The sequence below is a fragment of the Phaethon aethereus genome (assembly GCF_964289735.1).
Source record: "Phaethon aethereus genome assembly, chromosome: W".
In the NCBI taxonomy this organism is placed as follows: domain Eukaryota; kingdom Metazoa; phylum Chordata; class Aves; order Phaethontiformes; family Phaethontidae; genus Phaethon; species Phaethon aethereus.
Genome location: NC_138581.1, coordinates 40,287,377 through 40,309,071, shown reverse-complemented (window position 1 = coordinate 40,309,071; position 21,695 = coordinate 40,287,377). Strand labels below are relative to the sequence as shown.

Genomic DNA, 21,695 nt, shown 5'->3' with positions numbered 1-21,695 from the left:
ACTGAGACTTAATATGGGAGATTCTTTACCCAAAAATATGTCACATATTAAGGTCATAAAGAACTTCAAGATTCTGTGCTATACTTTGTGATATGTAAACAGATTTTGAAAATACTTTCCCATTATATATTTTGACACAGTGTGCACAAATTTTTAAAACAAAAAATAAATTAAATTGCCTCAAGGTATTTCTTAGAAGTAAAGCCATTTGAAGATCTATTTACCATCTGTGGTAACAAACTTCTATATATCCAAAATATTTCCTTTTTCCCCAGTACAGAAGAACTGTCTGGAGGCAATTACCTATCAAAATGATGCCAGCAACACAGATCTGATTGTATGACTGCAGCACTTAAAAGAGCACACTGTTTATACATGGCTTTTAACCTTGGGATACAATTATGCTATCATCAGAACTAAAATCAAGCCTAAATCATTCATGTAGAGATGTGTGTGTCATCTGAACACTGTTTAGAGTCCTTGTTTTCCAGATCTGATGGAGATGGTGAAGGTGCTCCAAGGTTCTTGTGCTTATATTCAGGGCAGGATGAACTTTGCAAATACCAGTTTCTCCAATTAATGACAAGCCACAAATCCCAAAGTAGGCATGTAAAGCATCTGAAAGCAGGACGGAAAATGAAAAAGAAAATTATGTTTCTTTCAGGCTGTAACAGACAACTGTTCCTGGATTCCAAACCCCCTGAATAATTACAACCAAGGAAAACAGAGAGATGCTACATTTTAAACTTAGGATTTGAAACAAGAAAAGAATTTCTGCCCAAACCCTCCAGCATGAAATGATGGTGTGCAACCTCTAAGACTAGAGTCTGTTTTATTTTATAAACATTCTTGCCCACTACTTAATTTCATCTGAATTCTCAGGCCAAACAGCAAAATCATTTGAGGAGCTGTAAATACATTTCCTTCAACAGAGTAAATCTTCCTCCCCTGCAATGTGAAGGAATTTTTTTTGCAAATGAAAGTTCAGGTGGATAGCTGGCTACTTTAGTGGACAGATGACTATTGAAACACCAAAATTAGCACCAGTAGCCAAAGAGCAAGACTTAGAAGTATGAAAAAAATCATTACTTTCCCTAATTTCCCCACTTCCAGCGAAAATACCCTAAGGATGTGAATCCACGAAGTAGCTTGATCAGCAGAGATGAGATGTTCTTATTTCCCCATCCCACAGCATTCCTGCTGCCTACGTTATACCACCACTAGAACTTGCTCAACACCCTCCATGACTTTAATTCAGAAAACATGGAAGAAAACTAACCTGAGCAGGAAAAACTGGACAGCTTTCTGACATTTTAGTGAATTAAACTGGTTTGCAGAAGTGTTCAATATATAGCAAATCTAGTGCAAAAAGGGGAAAGGACATGCAGCTGTACTTAAGGAAGCCGGGAGGAAGAGGAGTGAGCCTGCCCCCTCTGGGCAATGATAATCCATTAGGTTGGATTATCTGCCCAAGAAATCACAGCCTAAAGATGGAAAGAGGATGTGACCTTAATGTGTCCCTTCCAAATTCTCAACACCTGGTAATCTTTTGGAGGTATCACTAATTTCATGTCTGACTAAAATGATATTACAAGAAGTTATATGGCTAGAGTCTCTCTAGCCAGATACCTTCTCTGAAAGATGGCTTCTGCTTACCAGCATTAACATGCAGACAAAAGCACATTTGGTAGATATAGTCCCTATTGACCTTGCAGAAAGTATGTCAGGCAAGGAAAGCTCAACTTCAGGAAATATAGTATATTAACTCCTGTGGAAAGGTGCATTGATACTCACTAAAATCCATATACAAGCATAATTAACTAGGGATATTTGGTGAGTTTAACTACAAGGTTCTACACTTGTGCAAATCCATATCAACTTAATAGATTTAAATACAGTGTAACAGAAACTAGCTGTTAGTCGCCGAGGGGAGCTGCTCTGGAGCCGGCCTGACACGCAGTGGAGCGGCAGATCTTGGCGCACAGGGGGTTTCCTGAGGCAGGGAAATGCCAGGGCAGCAGAGAGACCCACCAGGAGCCGGCAGCTCTCGTGGGAGATGCTGCTGAGGCCTGGGCATTGCCAGAGCAATGGTGGCCCACACCCACACCTGTAAAAAGCAGCCTGGATAGAGCTAGAGATTAGGAGTGCTGCCAACAGAGTGGGCAAAGAGTGGGGTGCAGCAGTTTGCGCGGCAAGGGTGCAGAGGCCCCACTAGCTCAAGAGGTGAGTTATATTGGTGGTCATCACCCTGTCAGGTGGAGCTTAGCTATGGTAGCCGCCTGGCAGAAAGCCATGTCTACCAGAATGGATGTGGCAATCCAGACAGAGCTCCCACGGAAACATGCAGCCATCCAGGACTCAGGCTGCAGAGAGTGCCAGAGACTCCCACTGGTAATGGATGGCAGTAGTGGGAACAAGTGTCTGAGGTGTGATCAGGTGGACAATCTACTCAACTCAGTGGCAGAGCTCCGAGAGGAAGTAGAAAAGTTAAGGAGCATCAGGGAGTCAGAGAAAGGGATGGACTTGTGTAACCATGCTCTGCCCTCCCTGAGACAGAAGCAGGAACAGCCACTGGAAAAAACCCAGGATGAAGGGGATCCTGTATCCTCCCCCTGCCAGGCTGAAGGCAGTAGCTTAAAGGAAAGAAGTGAATGGAGGCAAGTCCAGGCTCAGGGTAACAGGTGAAACCCCTCCTTGCCTCCCCAGGTGTCTCTGTACAACAGGTATGAGGCTCTGGATGTGGAGGGACAGTCCATGGATGAAGTGGACAATGGTCCAGCTACACCACAGGTGTTGCCAAGGTCAGAAAGGCCTACCCCCGTATCACAACCACCCCCACAAGGAAGAAAAGATGGATTATAGTTGTAGGCGACTCCCTTCTGAGAGGAACTGAAGGTTCAATATGCCGGGCAGACCCTTCTCTTAGGGAAGTCTGCTGCCTCCTTGAGACCCGGGTTAAGGACATCACTAGGAAACTTCCTAGCCTGGTGCAGCCCTTGGACTATTACCCACTACTGCTCTTCCATGTGGGTGGAGATGAAGCTGCAACTCATAGTCCAAGGGTGATCAAAAGAGACTTCAGGGCCTTGGGATGGTTGGTAAGGGAATCTGGAGCACAGGTTTTTTATTTCTTCCCTCCTTCCAGTTGCAAGCAGCAACACAGGAAGAAACAGATGAGTCCAGTCTATTAATGCATGGCTCTGACTTGTGTCACCGCCACAGTTTGGGGTTTTTTTGATAATGATATGGCCTACCTGGCACCTGACTTCCTGGCATCAGATGGGATTAACCTTTCTCAAAGGGGAAGAGGGTCTTTTCTTGGAAACTAGAGGGACTTATTGACAGGGCCTTAAACTAGACTTGAAGGGGGAGGGGAATAATATCAGGCTTACATATGACAAGCTGTGGGATGACACATCAAGGTTAGAGGGATGGGGGGATAGCAAGGCCCCTCAGCCTGTTGCACCAGAGAAAGACCTCAGAGGAACTAAAGGAGGTCCCTCTAAGAGGGTGACATGGCCGACAGCCCAGCTGAAGTGCCTCTACACCAGTGCATGCAGCATGGACAAAAAACAGAAGGAGCTGGAAGCCAAAACTTGGTGGAACGAATCCCATGACTGGAGTGCGGCTATTGATGGCTACAGGCTGTTCATAAGGGACAGGCAAGGAAGGAATGATGGAGGCATTGCCCTCTATATCAAGAAATGGATAGAGTGGGAAGAGCTGTCTCTGAAGAATAGCCACAAGCAGGTTGAAAGCTTAGGGGTACGAATTGGGGACCAAGGCAACAAAGGGAACCTTGTGGTTTGTGTCTACTACAGGCCACAAGATCAAGGGCAGTCTACTGATGAAGCCTTCTTACTCCAGCTACAGGAAGCATAGCGCTCGCAGGCTCTTGTCCTGCTGGGGGACCACCCCAACATCTGCTGGAAAAGTAGCACGGCGAGCTGTAGGCAATCCTGGAGACTCCTGGAGTGCATGGAGGATAACTTCCTATGCCAGGTAACAGACAGCCCTACCAGAGGGGATGCCATATTGGACCTGTTGGTCTCCAATGCATGTGAGCTAATCAGTGAAATCAAGACTGGAGGCAGCCTGGACTGCAGTGATCATGCACTGGTGGTGTTCACAGTCCTGAGGGATATGGGGCAGGCAAAGAGTCAAGTCAGGACCCTGAATTTTAGGAAAGCAAACTTCCAGCTCTTCAGGGAGTCAGTTAATAGGACCCCCTGGGAAACTGCCCTCAGGGACAAGGGAGCAGAACAGAGCTGGCAGATCTTTAAGGACGCTTTCCATAGAGTGCAAGAGCTCTCGATCCCAAAGTGTAAGAAATCAGGAAAGGAAGGCAAGAGACCAGCATGGCTGAATGGAGACCTGCTGGGCAAACTAAAGGGCAAGAAGGAAATGCACAGGCAGGGGAAGCAGGGACAGGTGTCCTGGGAGGAGTACAGGGATGCTGCCTGGTTGTGTAGGGATGAGGTCAGGAGGGCCAAGGCATGGCTGGAGCTGAACTTGGGATGCAAAGAACAATAAGAAGGGCTTCTAAAGGGATGTCAGCCAGAAAAGGAAGGTCAAAGAAAGCGTACCCCCCTTGAGGAGCAAGGCTGGCAGACTGGTAACAATGGATGAGGAGAAGGCTGAGGTACTCAGCGACTTCTTTGTCTCAGTCTTCACTGGCAGTCTCTCTTCCCACACCTCTCAAGGGGATGGTCTGCAAGACAGGGACTGGAGGAGCAAAGTCCCTCCCACTGTAAGAGAAGATCAGGTTCGAGACCACCTGAGGAACCTGAACATGCACAAGTCTATGGGACCTGACGAGATGCATCCCAGAGTCCTGAGGAATTTGGCTGACGTAGTTGACAAGCCACTCTCCATGATATTTGAAAAGTCCTGGCAGTCAGGTGAAGTCCCTGGAGACTGGAAAAAGGGAAACATTGCACCCATTTTTAAAAAAGGTAGCGAGGAGGACCCTGGGAACTACTGACCTGTCAGCCTCACCTCTGTGCCTGGGAAGGTCATGGAGCAGATCCTCCTAGAAGCTATGCTAAAGCAGCATGGAGGACAGAGAGGTGATTCAAGACAGCCAGCATGGCTTCACCAAGGCAAGTCCTGCCTGTCCAACCTAGTGGCCTTCTGTGATGGAGGGACCACATCAGTGGACAAGGGAAGAGCTACCAATGTTATCTGTCTGGACTTCTGTAAGGCCCTTGACACGTTCCCCACAACATCCTTCTCTTTAAATTGGAGAGATATGGATTTGATGAGTGGACGGTTGGCTGGATGAGGAATTGGTTGGATGGTTGCACCAAGAGGCTAGTGGTCAATGCCTCAACGTACAGATGGAGGTCAGTGATGAGTGGTATCCCTCAGGGGTCTGTATTGGGACCAGAACTGTTTAATATCTTCATCAGTGACACAGACAGTGGGATCAAGCTCACCCTCAGCAAGTTTGCAGATGACACCAAGCTGAGTGGTGTGGTTGACATGCCTGAGGGATGGGATGCCATCCAGAGGGACCTGGACAAGCTTGTGGAATGGGCCCATGTGAACCTCATGAGGTTCAACAAGGTCAAGTGCAGGGTCCTGCACCTGGGTCGGTGCAACCCCCGGTATCAGTACAGGCTGGGGGATGAAGGGATTGAGAGCAGCCCTGCCGAGAAGGACTTGGTGGTACTGGTGGATGAAAAGCTGGACATGAGCCGGCAATCATAGAATCACAGAAACACTAAGGTTGGAAAGGACCTTCAAGATCATCAAGTCCAACCATTAATCCAGTGCCACCATGTCCCCTAAACCATGTCCTGAAGCGTCACATCCACAGTTTTTTGAACACTTCCAGAGATGGTGACTCCACCGCCTCCCTGGGCAGCCTGTTCCAATGGTTGGCCACCCTCTCGGTGAAGAAATTTTTCCTAATATCCAATCTAAACCTCCCCTGCAACAACTTCAGGTCATTTCCTCTCGTCCTATCACTAGTTAGTTGTGAGAAGAGAACAACATCCACGTCGCCACAACCCCCGTTCAGGTAGCTATAGAGAGCGATAAGGTCTCCCCTCAGCCTCTTCTTCTCCAGACTAAACAACCCCAGTTCCCTCAGCCGCTCCTCATAAGACCTGTTCTCCAGACCCCTCACCAGCTTCGTTGCCCTTCTCTGGACACGCTCCAGCAACGCAACGTCCTTCTTGCAGTGAGGGGTCCAAAACTGAACACAGTATTCAAGGTGTGGCCTCACCAGTGCCGAGTACAGGGGCACGATCACTTCCCTACTCCTGCTGGCCACACTATTCCTGATACAGGCCAGGATGCTGTTGGCCTTCTTGGCCACCTGGGCACACTGCCGGCTCATGTTCAGCTGGCTGTCAACCAGCACCCTCAGGTCCCTTTCCGACGGGCAGCTCTCCAGCCACTCCTCCCCAAGCCTGTAGCGTTGCCTGGGGTTGTTGTGACCCAAGTGCAGGACCCGGCACTTGGCCTTATTAAACCCCATACAGTTGACCTCTGCCCATCAATCCAGCCTGTCCAGATCCCTCTGCAGAGCCCTCCTACCCTCCAGCAGATCCACACTCACACCCAACTTGGTGTCATCTGCAAACTTACTGAGGGAGCACTCGATTCCCTCATCCAGATCATCGATAAAGATATTGAACAAGACCGGCCACAGAACTGAGCCCTGGGGAACACCGCTTGTGACCGGCCGCCAACTGGATTTAACGCCATTCACCACAACTCTCTGGGCTCGGCCGTCCAGCCAGTTCTTTACCCAGCGAAGAGTAAACCTGTCTAAGCCACGAGCCGCCAGGTTCTCCAGGAGAATGCTGTGGGAGTCGCTGTCAAAGGCTTTACCTGTCCAGGTAGACAACATCCACAGCCATTCCCTCATCCACTAGGCGGGTCACCTGGTCATAGAAGGAAATCAGGTTGGTCAAGCAGGACCTGCCTTTCATGAACCCATGCTGGCTGGGCCTGATCCCTTTGTTGTCCTGCACATGCCCTGTGAGCACTCTCAAGATGAACTGCTCCATGATCTTCCCCGGTACCGAGGTCAGGCTGACAGGCCTGTAGTTCCCAGGATCCTCCTTCCGGCCCTTCTTGTAGATGGGCGTCATATTGGGAAGCCTCCAGTCTTCTGGGACCTCCCCTGTTAACCAGGACTGTTTATAAATGATGGAGAGTGGCTTGGCAAGCTCCTCTGCCAGCTCCCTCAGCACTCTCGGGTGGATCCCATCAGGCCCCATAGACTTGTGGGTGTCCAGGTGGCTTCACAAGTCCTTAACTGTTTCCCCCTGGATTATGAGTGGGTTATTGTGCTCTCCATCCCCATCTTCCAGCTCAGGGAGCTGAATACCCTGTGGATACCTGGTCTCGCTATTAAAGACTGAGGCAAAGAAGGCATTAAGTACCTCAGCCTTGTCCTCGTCCTTGGAGACAATGTTCCCCGCCATATCCAGTAGGGGATGAAGATTCTCCTTGCCTCTCTTTTTGTTGTTAATATATTTGTAGAAGCATTTTTTTTATCCTTTACAACTGTGGCCAGATTGAGCTCTAGCTGGGATTTTGCCTTTCTAATTTTGTCCCTGCTTGACCTAATGAGATCCTTGTACTCTTTGTGAGTTGCCTTCCCTTTCTTCCAGAGGTGATAGACTCTCTTTTTTCTCCTGAGTCCCAGGAAAATCTTCCTATTCAGCCAGGCTGGTCGCCTTCCCCGCCAGCTCTTCTTACGGCACATGGGGACTGCCTGCTCTGTGCCTTTAAGGTTTCCTTCTTGAAGACTGTCCAGCCTTCCTGGACACTTTTGCCCTTCAGGACTGTCTCCCAAGGGACTCTCTCAACCAGTGACCTGAACAGGTCAAAGTCTGCCCTCTGGAAGTCCATGATAGCAGTTTTGCTGACCCCTCTCTTTACTTTGCTCACAGCTGAGAAATCTATCATGTCATGGTCACTAAGCCCGAGATGGCCTCCGACCACCACATCTCCCACCAGTCCTTCTCTGTTTGTAAACAGCAGGTCCAGCAAGGCACCTCCCCTGGTGGGCTCACTCACCAGCTGTGTCAGGAAGTTATCTTCCACACACTCCAGGAACCTCCTAGACTGTTTCCTCTCTGCCGTGTTATACTTCCAGCAGATGTCCGGTAGGTTGAAGTCCCCCACAAGAACAAGGGCCAGCGAATGCGAGACCTCCGCCAGTTGCTTATAGAATGTCTCATCTGTCTCTTCGTCCTGGTTGGGTGGTCTGTAACAGACTCCCAGCAGGATATCTGCCTCATTGGCCTTCCCCCTCATCCTTACCCATAAGCACTCGACTTTGTCTTCACAATCATCGATTTCTATGCAATCAAAACACTCCCTAACATACAGAGCCACCCCACCACCTCTCCTTCCTTGCCTATCCCTTCGGAAGAGCTTATAGCCATCCATTGCAGCACTCCAGTCATGAGAAGCATCCCACCATGTTTCTGTGATGGCAACTACATCATAGCTGTCCCGCTGCACAATACCTTCCAGCTCCTCCTGTTTGGTGCCCATGCTGCGTGCATTGGTGTAGAAGCACTTGGGCTGGGCTATTGATTTCAACTCTGGCACGCCACCCCTAGGCTCAACTCTAGTGAGCCTGGTTTTGTCCCCTTCCCCCTTCAAATCTAGTTTAAAGCCCTCTCGATGAGGCCTGCCAGCTCATAAGCAAGAAACCTTTTGTCCCTTGGAGACAGTTGCACTCCATCTGCTGCGAGGAGGCCCGGTGCCGTGTAAACCGCCCCATGGTCAAAAAACCCAAAATTCTGACAATGGCACCATCCCCTGAGCCATGTGTTGATCAGGTGTGCTTTCCTGTTCCTTTCAGCGTTCTTCCCTGTCACTGAAGGGATTGATGAAAACACTACCTGTGCTCCTGCTCCATCGACCAGTCGCCCCAGTGCTCTCAAGTCCTTTTTGACTGCCTTTGGGCTTCTTAGTGCAACCTCATCGTTGCCAACCTGTAGGACCAACAGTGGGTAGTAATCAGTGGGCTGTACCAGACCAGGGAGTTTCCTCGTGAAATCTCTCACCCGGGCCCCAGGGAGGCAGCAGCCTTCCCTGTGGGTGGGGTCCGGTCGACATATTGGGCCCTCCGTACCCCTCAGAAGGGAGTCGTCTATGACAATTACCCTCCTTTTTTTAGGATGTCTTGATGTGTGGGGCTGGCTGACTCACCCTAGGCACCCCCCTGGATGGACTTTCGTCAGGGTCCTCATGTTCCTGGCCTTCAAGTTCCAGAGCCCCATGTCTGTTGTGTAAGGGCAGCTGGGACGGTGAGGGAGGCCGGGAGGGGATTCGCCAACCTCTCCGAGCAGGGACCTGCTTCCATTCTCCCTCATCTCTTAGGTCCCCTCCTTCTGCCCAGCAGCAAGAGGGCAGGGCATCCCCTGCTGCTTGTGGAGCCTCCACCAGCTGCCCCTGCCTCAGGGATGGCCGGGTGTGGCTCCACCAATCTATCTCCCTCTCACACTCCCTGATGCTCCTCAGCCTCTCCACCTCCTCTTTCAGCTGTGCCACCAGGCTGAGCAGATGGCTCACCTGGTCACACTGCACGCAAGTGATGTCTCCACTGGTCTCTGGCACAACCGACAGGCTCAGGCACTCTTTGCAGCCGGACACTTGGACAGCCGCGTGCTTGAGTGGGAGCTCTGTCTGTGTCGCCATATTCCTTCGGGCCACGGCTTTCAGCCGAGTGGCGACCATGGCTGAGCCTCTTCTGGGAGGCCGATGGCCACTCGTCAGAGAGCCTCTAGTGCCGGGGTGGGGGACTGCGCCCTGCCTGCACGCCTTCCCTGCACGCCCTGCCCACGCGAACTGATGAGCAAACTGCCGCGCCACATCCTTCTGACGCGCCACGTTCTGTTTGCCCGCCCTGGTCACCGCGCTCCCTGGGGCTGCTCTTGTACGTGAGTAGCTTTCGCCGCCGCCGCCACTCCTGTCCCCCGCCCACGCTGAGTCAGAGCTGCTGCTCGTCAGGAGCCCGCTCTGCCAGCCGGGGCGGGGGAGCTGGGGCACCCTCTCTCTCCCTGTGCTTTTGCCTTCGCGGTTTTGCCGCTTCAGGAAGGGTCCCCCGGCGCGATCCTCTTCTCCGGAGCCCTTCACCTCGGTGTCTTCAATGTGCGCTCGCAGCCCAGAAGGCCAACCGTATCCTGGGCTGCATCAAAAGCAGTGTGGCCAGCAGGTCAAGGGAGGTGATTCTGTCCCTCTACTCCGCTCTGGTGACACCTGACCTGCAGTACTGCGTCCAGCTCCGGAGCCCTCAGCAGAGGAAAGACATGGACCTAGTGTAGTTACAATCTGTAAATCATAATATGTAACTATCTAAACTTTGAGTTGAGTATTTTTAAATACAGTCAAGATTTCTCAATAAGCTCAAAGGATTAATTTCTTAAGGAAATAAACATTCTGAAATATTTTACTCAGACTCTTTACAAAGATACCCACTGCACAGTATGATTTTTAATAAGTATGGTTAAAGACATAACTTGTCCAGCTCTAAACAGACAGTGATACTGTTTTGTTGATAGTCTAAATGACAGCAGCTCACTTGCTCTGATGCTGCACAAGGAAAAACTATATCCCTTTCGCTCTATATCATGAAAATCTTATGTTTTGTAGTTTATTTTTTACATTATTTGAAGGAGCTTGTGGGGAAAAAAACCTCTCACACCTCTCAGATGTTTGACTGCTGGAATATACTTGTAGCTTAAAAAGACACTCAACATAATTTTGAGAAGTAAATTTACCTGGATGGCTATCTGGCCACTTGGCAAATCCACCAAGAAGTCGATCTTGAGTTGACAGGATGTAATTTCGGTTTCTCTCAAAATTTGTGTATTGGAATATGTTCAAGAGCTGAAAAGAAGTTAGAATGTTACAGTAATATATTAAACTTGAGTATATTTTTAAATATTAAAATGTCTTTTTACATAGATAAGTAATGCAATATAGCACTAATCTGTTAAACCTCCTTATCCTGAATTTTTTCAAGATGAAAAACCTCTATAGTGATCTTTGCATATTGTGGGAGAAAGATGGACTTCACAACTCTATGAGAGTTATACTCCGAAGCCGTTTATTGTCTTGTCTGACTCCAATATATGTCATAATTTTTGCTTAGTCACTGCGCACACACTCATGATTGGTTACAGCTTGTTATACACATTATTGCAATTGGCTATACACAAAATATCACGCGCTGTCCATGCACCTCTCACACAGTCAGCATTCGCTGCCTGCAGGTGTTCCTGCGCTCCTTTGCTTCCTCTTAGTTGTTTACCACAGCTCCTTCTCCTCAAGGCCGAGCCGTGCAAAGTGATCCCAACAGCATATTCTTGTACTTGCACCAAATATGTAATTCTTCCAAGTAAATCAAGATGATTAAAGAAATCAAAACAAGTCAATAACTATCTTGTAGGTTTTCTGTAGACTACCTTCAAAGTTGCTCCCACCCAAAAGGAATAGCAGGTGTCTACAGGTTTGTTGGGTCGTCCATGGTAGCCATTCTGTTGTCTCATTATACACCACCTTCTTATCCTGTTCAGTTCTTTTTCTGAAAAAACTTCCTCCAGTTTACCCATCAAACACAGCGATGCAATACCACAAAATGTAGAGCCACCTATGAGGAAACAGTTGTTTATGCAATGTTTTAAGATACCCAGATTTTCACTGAAGCCTATATGATCTCGATCAGAATTTTAACTAGGGTAATATCAATTAAACCAATGGATTTCTAAAAAGAGTACAACAGGAATCAGTAAATGGTAATGCAACAAAAGACATTTCTTGATATGTTACTTGCACAAGAAAGCTAATGGGAAACCAGCAATCAGACTATCAGACTGAAGCAGAGATGGCAAAGGCAGTCACAGACAAAGCTCCTCAGAGAAGAAAAATAAACTGAAGGGTGTCTGGCAAGCAGTAAGCAAAAAAAAAACCCACACCAAAAAGACATGGTTAATGCTATGAAAAAAACTGGAGGGTTCCCATGATTGTAGTAAACACAAAAATTATGCTTCTAAGGATTTTTTTTTATTGTCAAGGAAACTGCAAGGTAAAATTTGAAATTAGAAGATAAACTCATATTCTCTGTCTGTGTATCATTGCCATCGCTTTTGAAAACTCATCAAAGCTCATTCTGAGTTTATTACCTGTAATTATAATTACAGCCTGGAAGTAAGCTGTTGATACAAGACATGTGGACCAAGATCCACTGTTACATATTATGGCACTAGTAAACCCCATGAAATCTAGGATTATTTTTCATTCTGATGTTGAAACGCAGGAAGGATACTGAAGTAATGATATTTGTTATCACTAGCATTCTACAGCAACTTATTTAATGACATTTTAAAATATGTAGGGGTATAATTTAAGTTTTTCAACTTTGTCAGGGGTCTAGGGGATAGCTGCTGGATGGACTGATTATCTTGATCAACTGGAGATGAGCAACAGCATCAGGTTGTCTGTGCTGTTCATATCTGTGTGAGTGCTGGTATTGTAACAGTATGTGGAAGGAAAGAGAGTCTGTTCCTTTAAGGGTATCTGTTCAAGGGCCTTTTCAATGCAAAAGGGGATATTAAGAAAAAGGGGGAAGCCATAAACAAGAAAATATACAGAGACATAAACCTGACCAACAAACAATAAGGGAGGCAGCAATGAGAATCAAACCAGGTCAGTCACACTAATTGGTAAGGCTATATGGAGTGTGGGAATATTTGTTCCATTAAGATTATCTGATCAAGGACCTTGTCAAATGAGGAAAAGGGGGGAGCCATAAACAAAACATAGAGATACAAACCTGACGGGCAAACATAATGGAGACAAAGACAGGAAACAAACCTGGTCAGTCACACTAATTGATGAGCTATCAAGAAGCCACAGGCAAACTTGGACTTTGCAACTGATAAAGGATGCAAACCTGAGGGTCCAGGATGTTGGAGGGGAGGTCGGTGGAACTATGCAAACAAAATAGGGAATGTGGAGGGGAAGGGGAGCAGGGAGGAACAAACCAGGAATAGACAGAAAAGGGTATAAAAAGGACTGTTCATGTCTAAAATGGCACTGGTCAATACACTTGTCTGAGACCTGTGCCTGATCATTGCAGTCTGTCCTATCTTCTTATTAAAACCTTTCTTTAACTATCTCTCTACGTAAGCTCTCTGTGTATCCCATGTGCATGTGTGCTGCAAGGACTAAATGTCAGCTACTGGGGAGACCTGTGTGAGTTGATTTGGTGCCAGATACTGGAGGAGTCAGACCAGGGCTGCAGCTGCCCCTGGGCTATGGTGTCAGCTACTGGATTGGGTGGGGGTCTTGGCCACCAGCCACTGGAGTGGGAATGAGGTGTATCCCAAAAAAGCAGCTACTGGGAGGGACCAGACAGGGAGGTGAGTGAGGGGCTCAGCACCAGTGGCTGGAGCAGGACCGCAGGTTACAGTCTATGTGCCTGGTGCTGGCTTCTGGGCTCCATCAAGCTGGACGAACTGGCGAGTAGGGGACCCATGAAGCAAGTAAGAGGGCCTGGGGTCTGGGCAGTGCTACCAGGGTGTGACCAGTACCCCCTGCTCCTGACACCTGGTACAGCATTGTTGCCAGGATATGGTGACACCAATTATACACAGGAAAGACATGAACCTGTTGGATGGAGCAGGTCCAGAGGAGGGACACAAAAATGATCCAGAGGGATGGAACACCTCTCCTAAGAAGAAAGGTTGAGAGAGTTGGGATTGTTCAGCCTGGAGAAGAGAAGGCTCTGGGGAGACCTTATTGCAGCCTGCCAGTACTTAAAGGGGACTTTTTTATAGAAAGATGGGGACAGACTTTTTAGCAGGGCTTGTAGAGACAGGACAAGGGGTAATGGTTTTAAACTAAAAGAGGATAGATTCAGACTTGATATAAGGAAGAAATTTTTCACAATGAGGGTGGTAAAACACTGGCACAGGTTGTCCAGAGAGGTGGTGGATGCCCCATCCCTGGAAACATTCAAGGTCAGGTTGGACGGGGCTCTGAGCAACCTGGTCTAGTTGAAGATGTCCCTGCTCACTGCAGGGGGGTTGGACTGGATGACCTTTAAAGTTCCCTTCCAAATCAAACTATTCTATGATTCTATGATTATGGAACAGGAAAGCGTAACAGCACATGAGATATTCTGGATGGCAAAACCTGTGATCCTCCAGTGGTCAGGGATGCCTCCTGTGACTGTTCACTCAGCTCTTGCTCAGATTTTGACTAACACACAGCTCATGCTAAGGCCTGTCCTATGCTGTGAGAAGCACCATTAGTTCAAAGGGAGAGCAACAGTTAGGCAGGACACAATGGACAGGAAGAGATAAAGATCATTAATCATTATGCTGCCATTGCCACCTGCAGCTTGCTGTCTCCTGCAGACAAAATTCTTGCATATTGATTGTCTGGCAGCCTCTTCAGGATCCCCTAATTTATGGATATGGTAAAGACTAAACTCCCAAACTGAGAGATATAACTATATGATCTTATCCAAACGGCTTTTGAAGGAGATCTAACAGCAGTCAGTTTGCTAAAGCCTTCATGCTTCCTGGTGTGATACAGGGGACGCCTGTACCGTGACAGAGGGGAAAGGGGAGCACCCTCGCTGTCAGCTAGTGTACCATGACACCACCTCCATCGTTCTTCTTCCTCTGAGGATTGAGTGAATGACTCGTACTTTTTTAAAGTCAGAGTCTAGATTATGATTATTGTATTGCGTGATGATTTTAAAGAATTTGACCCAATCTGCAGAGGGTCCAGGTGACTGAAAAGTCTAGGTAACTGAAATTTTAGGTAACAGGAAAGCCATGCTAATTGCTATAAATTCTGTGTAATGATAAGCTATGCTCATTACTAAAATCATTATATAATAATAAAGCTCTACATATAACTACAACCCTGTGGCCAATTCTCATTCTACCAAGGATCCTTAAAAGAACCTGCCTGTCCCCATAGCGTCGGTGACACAGATGGACAGAGGGGCTGTTCTGGTACTTGGGGAATCCACAAATGCACATGTGCTTGTGAATTTAAAGAATGGCGTGTGTGTGCCTTCACTAGGTACCAGGTATATTGGTTGTATGTGGCAAGGTCTTGGTAGCAGGGGAGCTGCAGGGGTGGCCTCTATGAGAAGAGACCAGGGGCTGCCCTTGTGCTGGACAGAATCAGGTCCAGCCAGCTCTGTAATGGACCCACCACCAGCCAAAGCTGTGACAGTCAGTGAAGCTGGTGGCACCATCATGAAATGACAGAGTTTTCAATTGCTGGAGAAGTAAGGAGGGGGTTAGCAGAACTGCCACCTTGGACTTCTGGAGGGCAGACTTTAGCATGTTTAGGAGACTGGTTGAGAGAGTCCCTTGGGAGACAGTCCTGAAGGACAAAAGGGTCCAAGAAGGCCGGACATTCTTCAAGAAGGAAATCTTAAAGGCGCAGGAGCAGGCAGTCCCCATGTGCTGCAAGACGAGCCAACGGGGAAGAAAACCAGCCTGGCAGAACAGAGAGCTTTGGCTGGAATTCAGGAAAAAATGGAGAGTTTATGACCTTTGGAAGAAGGGGCAGGCAACTCAGGAGGACTACAAGGATGTTGTGAGGATATGCAGGGAGAAAATTAGAAGGGCCAAAGCCAAACAAGAACTTAATCTGACTACTGCCATAAAAGACAATTAAAAATGTTTCTATAAATTAGCAACAGAAGGAGGGCAAAGGAGAATCTCCATCCTTTATTGGATGCAGGGGGAAACATAGTGACAAAGGATGAGGAAAAGGTTGAGGTACTTAATGCCTTCTTTGCCCTAGTCTTTAATAGTAAGACCAGTTGTTCTCGGGGTACCCAGGCCCCTGAGCTGGAACAGAGACAAGGAGCAGAATGAACCCCCATAATCCCAGGGGAAATGGTTAGTGACCTGCTGCACTACTTAGACACACACAAGTCTATGGGGCCAGAGGGGATCCACCCAAGGGTACTGAGGGAGCTGGTGGAAGTGCTCACCAAGCCACTTCCCATCATTTATCAGCAGTCCTGGCTAACCAGGGAGGTCCCAGTGTTGGAGATATGAGAGGAATGAAGCTGAGGGTATTGTTTAGTCTCTGTGAGTAGTTAATAAGGTGCAACCTTGAGGGAAGGAACAAGATAATCACAAAAGAAACACAACTACTGAACTTTGAGTCAACTATCCTAATTAACATCTAATTAGCACAGTAGAAACCCACCCTCAGGTAGGGAAAGCCCCCTACCTGTAACCAAGGTGGTAGGGAATTAAAATAAAATAGGGTTAGAAAATAGGTTTGTGAATTTGTAGCAAGTTGTAACTATAAGAACATTATGCACCAGCAATGCTGCTCGAGAACCCACCTAACCCTTCCCATCTTGATTTAATTATCAAGGAGTTAAGTGTAACATTGTGATCATGGTATTATGCTTTGTTCTAATAACAAGTAGTCAGAAAGAAGGAACACCTTGGTCAGTTCTACGGTCCGGTGGGTAGGTAATTATTCATTCTATAGTCTTGTCTTAAAACAAAGGACTGTGGGGTGAATGATTGCATATTGGACCGATAGCCCGTGAAGGCCTATTGAGTGTTGCCAAGCTTAAGTGAACTTTGTAGGAAAGGTAATTCCGGCAGGGGGAGATCGCGACCACCGACTCAGAGACCACCCACTCAAGAAACCCTCCGACTCAAAAGATTAAGGAAGTAAAATCCCAAGAAATTATAGTGAGCATGCGTGGTCATTTACATGGTAGGCGAGGAATACTTAACCAATCATTGTATGGACACTTGATGAATATGTATTAGTCTTGTAATCATAGGCCTATAAATGTTTGATTTTTGAACTGATCGAGCGAACACGATTTAGGAGGAGCTATCCCCCGTGTTCCCGGCGCCGTGAATAAAGAATGCCTGCCTTTTAACACTACATTGGTGTTACGAGGTTTATTCCCGATTTTGGTGACATACGCACAGAAGCCCCCTCCTCACTGAGCATGCACAGTAAAAAAGAAGGACGCTGTGACTTTAAGTGGAGACGAGGCTTGCGAGAACCAATAGGATGAAGGGTGACTGAGCCAACTTGCAAAAATACTGATAACTGTTGTTCGAAATGTATAAATATTTTCTGTGTGTGCTCTCTGCACACTGGGTGAAAGAACCCATATTTGGGACAACAAAAGGAGGTTGTAGCAAGGTGGGTGTCAGTCTCTTTCCCCAAGTAACAAGTGACGGGACGGAAATGGCCTCAAGTTGCGCCAGGGGAGGTTTAGAGTGGATATTAGGAAAAACATCTTCACTGAAAGGTTTGACAAGCATTGGAACAGGCTGCCCAGGGAAGTGGTTGAGTCACTGTCCCTTGGAGGGATTTAAAAGATGTGTAGATGTGGTGCTTAGGGACATGGTTTAGTGGTGGACTTGGCAGTGCTAGGTTAACGGTTGGACTCAGTAATCTTAAAGGTCTTTTCCAACCTAAATGATTCTATGATTCTATGACCTCTGTGATAACATATTTAAGAAAGGGTTAAAAGTACTGCACAGCAGTTGTGGGAGAGATGGAAGGAAGGAAAAAAAAAGCATGAGAAATAATGCTGCAGACACTAAAGTCCATGAAGAAGGAGGTGCTCCACATCCTGGAGCAGAGATTCCCTTGCAGCCTGTGGAAAAGACCATGGTGAAGCAGGTTGTCCCCCTGCAGCCAGTGGAAAGGACTATGCCAGAGCAGATGTGGATATGCTCTGAAGGAAGCTGCAGCCAGTGGAGACCCCATGCTGGAGGATGCTCCTGGCAGAAACTGCAGCCCATGGAGGACATACACTGGAGCAATCTTATCCTCAAGGACTGCAGCCCTTGGGAAGGACCAGTGCTGGATCAGGGAAAAGGTCTGAGGAGGAAGGAGTGGCAGAGATGAAGTGGTATGAACTTTCACTGTCTGTAACCCCTCACTCCCCATCCCCCTTGAGCCACTGTGGAGGGATGGGGGGGGAGGACAGGGCAGGGAAGAGGAGTCTGGAATGAAGGAGAGAAGTTGTGCCTGGGAAAAAGGGGTAGGGTGGGGTGAGGGAAAGCTGTTTTAGTTTTTGTCTTTGTTTCTCACAACTCAGATCTATTTTAATTGGTGTACTGGTTTTGGCTGGTATGGAGTTAATTTTCTTCATAGCAGCTTGTATGGTGCTGTGTTTTGGATTTGTGATCAAAACAGTGTTGATAACACACCCATGTTTCATCTATTGCTGAACAGTGCTTACACAGAGTCAAGGCCTTCTCTGTTTCTCACACTGCCCCCTCGAGTGAGAAGGCTGGGTGTGCACAAAAAGTCGGGAGGGGACACAGCCAGGACAGCTGACACCGACTGGCCAAAGGGATATTCCATACCATATGAGGTCATGCTCAGCATATAAAGCTGGGGGAAGAAGAAGGAAGGGGGAGATGTTCAGAGTTATGGCATTTGTCTTCCCAAACAAGTGTGATGGAGCCCTGCTTTCCTGGAGATGGCTGAACATCGGCCTGCCCATGGGAAGTAGTAAATGAATTCCTTATTTCACTTTGCTTGCATGCACAGTTTTTGCTTTACCTATTAAACTGTCTTTATCTCAACCCATGAGTTTTCTCACTTTTACCCTTCCGATTCTCCCCCCATCCCACCAGGCGGGAGTGAGCAAGCGGCTGTGTGGGGCTTAGCTGCCTACTGGGGTTAAACCACAACATTGGGCAAGAAATTAAATGAATCTTCCCTAAGTCAAGTCTATTTTGCCCATGATGGTAACTGATAAGTGGGGTGAGTTGACCTTGGCTGGCCACCAGGTGCTCACCAAGCCACTCTATCATACCCTCCTCCTTAACAGGACAAGGGGAGAAAATAAGATGAAAAGCTCATGGGTCAACATAAGTACAGGGAGATCACTTACCAACTACCATCACAGACAAAACACTTGACTCGGGGAAATTAATTTAATTTATTGACAGTTAAACAGAGTAGGAGAGTGAGAAATAAGAACAAATCTAAATACACCTTCCCCCACCTCTCCCTTCTTCCTGGGCTCAACTTCACTCCCAACTCTTTTACCTCCTCCCCTGTCCTGAGCAGCGCAGGGGAATAGGGCACCACTGAGAAGGTGGCCCTGTCAGTGTCCTCTGTGTGTGTGTGTCTCTGGGATATGTGCTCAGCTTTGCTACTGGTTGAACTTCCAAACAAGAAAGCGGCAACTACGTCCCTCAGCCTGGGCAGAGACCTTGGGTCCCCAGGCTGGGCTTCAGCAACCAGGCAGCCAGGAGTCCTGATCCAGAGCTGCTGGAGGAGGTGACTGCTCCTAACATCCCTTAACAATCAATATTGCATGTGTAGGGCATTCTAAACACTGAATATTGTTTAGAACTTGTATTAGGTTTGCGTGGCAAGGTTTTGGTAGCAGTGGGGGTTGCAAGGGTGGCTTCTGTGAGAAGTTGCTAGAAGCTTCCCCTGTGTCCAATACAGACTTGCCACTGGACAAGGCCAAGCCAATCAGCGATGGTGGTAGCGCCTCTGTGATAACATATTTAAGAAGGGGAAAAAAACCAGCATGCAGCATTTGCAGCCAGAGAGGAGAGTGAGAACATGTAAAAAAACCTCTGCAGACAGCAAGGTCAGTGAAGAAGGAGGGGGAGGAGGTGCTCCAGGTGCCAGAGCAGAGGTTCCCCTGCAGCCCATGGTGAAGAGCATGGTGAGGCAGGTTGTTCCCCTGCAGCTCATGGAGCTCCACAGTGGAGCAGATATCCACCTGCAGCCCGTGGAGGAACCCACGCCAGAGCAGGTGGATGCCCGAAGGAGACTGTGACCCTGTGGGAGGCCTGCGCTAGAGCAAGTTCCTGGCAGGACCTGTGGACCCATGGAGATAGGAGCCCACGTTGGAGCAGGTTTGCTGGCAGGACTTGTGACCCTGTGGGGGACCCACGCTGGAGCAGTCTGTTCCTGAAGGATGGCACCTCGTGGAAGGGACCCAAGCTGGAGCAGTTCGTGAAGAACTGCAGCCCATGGGAAGGACTCGCATTGGAGAAGTTCGTGGAGAACTGTCTCCCGTGGGAGGGACCCAACACTGGAGCAGGGGAAGACTGTGAGTCCTTCACTTGAGGAGGAAGGAGCGGCAGAAAACAACATGTGATGTACTGACTGCAACCCCCATTCCCTGTCCCCCTGCGCTGCTCCTTGGGGGAGGTGGTAGAGGAATGGGGAGCAAAGTTGAGCCCGGGAAGACAGGAGGGGTGAGGGGAAGGTGTTTTAAGATTTGGTCTTATTTCTCATTATCCTGCTCTGATTTTGACTGACAATAAATTAAACTAATTTCCCCAAGTTGAGTCTGTTTTGCCTGTGATGATAACTGATGAATGATCTCTCCCTGTCCTTATCTCAACCCACAAGCTTCTTGTTATATTTTTCTCTCCCCTGTCCAGCTGAAGAGGGGGAGTGATAGAGTGGCTTTGGTGGACACCTGGCATCTAGGCAAGGTCAACCCACCACAGAACTATACAACATCTAAACTGACCATATCCTATAGTAACTTCAGCCTGAGAGTATGGCTACACCACAGGGCAGAATAAAAACATATTAGCTAACGTTAAACAGGTTAGCTCAGGCATTAAAAGCAATTACAAGTGTGACAGTACAAAATTTTGTTCATACTCTTCATCCCAATATGCAGGCTTATGTCATCAATGAACAGCGTATTAATCAGACTGACTTCAAATCTATGAAAAAGGGCATTTGAAGAAAACTATGTTCATATATGTCATTCAGTACCTCAGCCTTCTCCTCATCCATTGTTAACAGTCTGCCAGTCTTGCTCATCAAGGGGGGTACACTTTCTTTGACCTTCCTTTTCTGGCTGACATCCCTTTAGAAGCCCTTCTTATTGTTCTTTGCATCCCAAGATCAGCTCCAGCCACGCCTTGGCCTTCCTGACCTCATCCCTACACAACCAGGCAGCATCCCTGTACTCCTCCCAGGACACCTGTCCCTGCTTCCCCTGCCTGTGCATTTCCTTCTTGCCCTTTAGTTTGCCCAGCAGGTCTCCATTCAGCCATGCTGGTCTCTTGCCTTCCTTTCCTGATTTCTTACACTTTGGGATCGAGAGCTCTTGCACTCTATGGAAAGCGTCCTTAAAGATCTGCCAGCTCTGTTCTGCCCCCTTGTCCCTGAGGGCAGTTTCCCAGGGGGTCCTATTGACTGACTCCCTGAAGAGCTGGAAGTTTGCTTTCCTAAAATTCAGGGTCCTGACTTGACTCTTTACCTGCCCCATATCCCTCAGCTTCCTGTGATGTACATTAACTGGACTGAGTACACTTCTTCATCTTTTTTTAGAGATGTGTGTCCGTGTGTCCTGCGTGAGTTTCTATTGGATAGGTTCTCAGCTTTGCTACTGGATGAACCTGGAACCAGGAAAGCAGCAGCCCTGTCTCTCATCCTGAGCATAGATCCTGGGTCCCCGGGCACACCAGGCTGGGCTCCATCCATGGGGCAGGAGGAAGTCCTGGGCTGGAGCTACTCGAGGAGGCAACCACTCCTAAAATCCCTTACCACTTACAAAAATTAACTGCAGCTTCAAGATTTGAGCCCCCAGTGGATTCTGTAATCTAGCAGAGTAAATGTTTCTAGGCTTTACTGATATCTGCTGAAACTGGAAATTATCAAGTACATTGCACAAGATCTCTTCAGATAAA

General features: G+C 47.9%; 1 protein-coding gene across 1 annotated transcript in view; it reads right to left on the bottom strand.

The window, feature by feature from the left end:
• Positions 1-437: 437 nt before the first annotated feature.
• The window catches only part of LOC309415174 (geranylgeranyl transferase type-1 subunit beta-like), a gene marked incomplete at its 3' end in the record, with an annotated part of 40,004 nt that continues 18,746 nt past the window's right edge, over positions 438-21,695 (bottom strand). Inside the window, 4 exon segments of the mRNA XM_082012614.1 lie at positions 438-484; positions 487-618; positions 10,758-10,866; positions 11,445-11,629. Coding sequence (XP_081868740.1) covers positions 438-484; positions 487-618; positions 10,758-10,866; positions 11,445-11,629 — 473 coding nt within the window.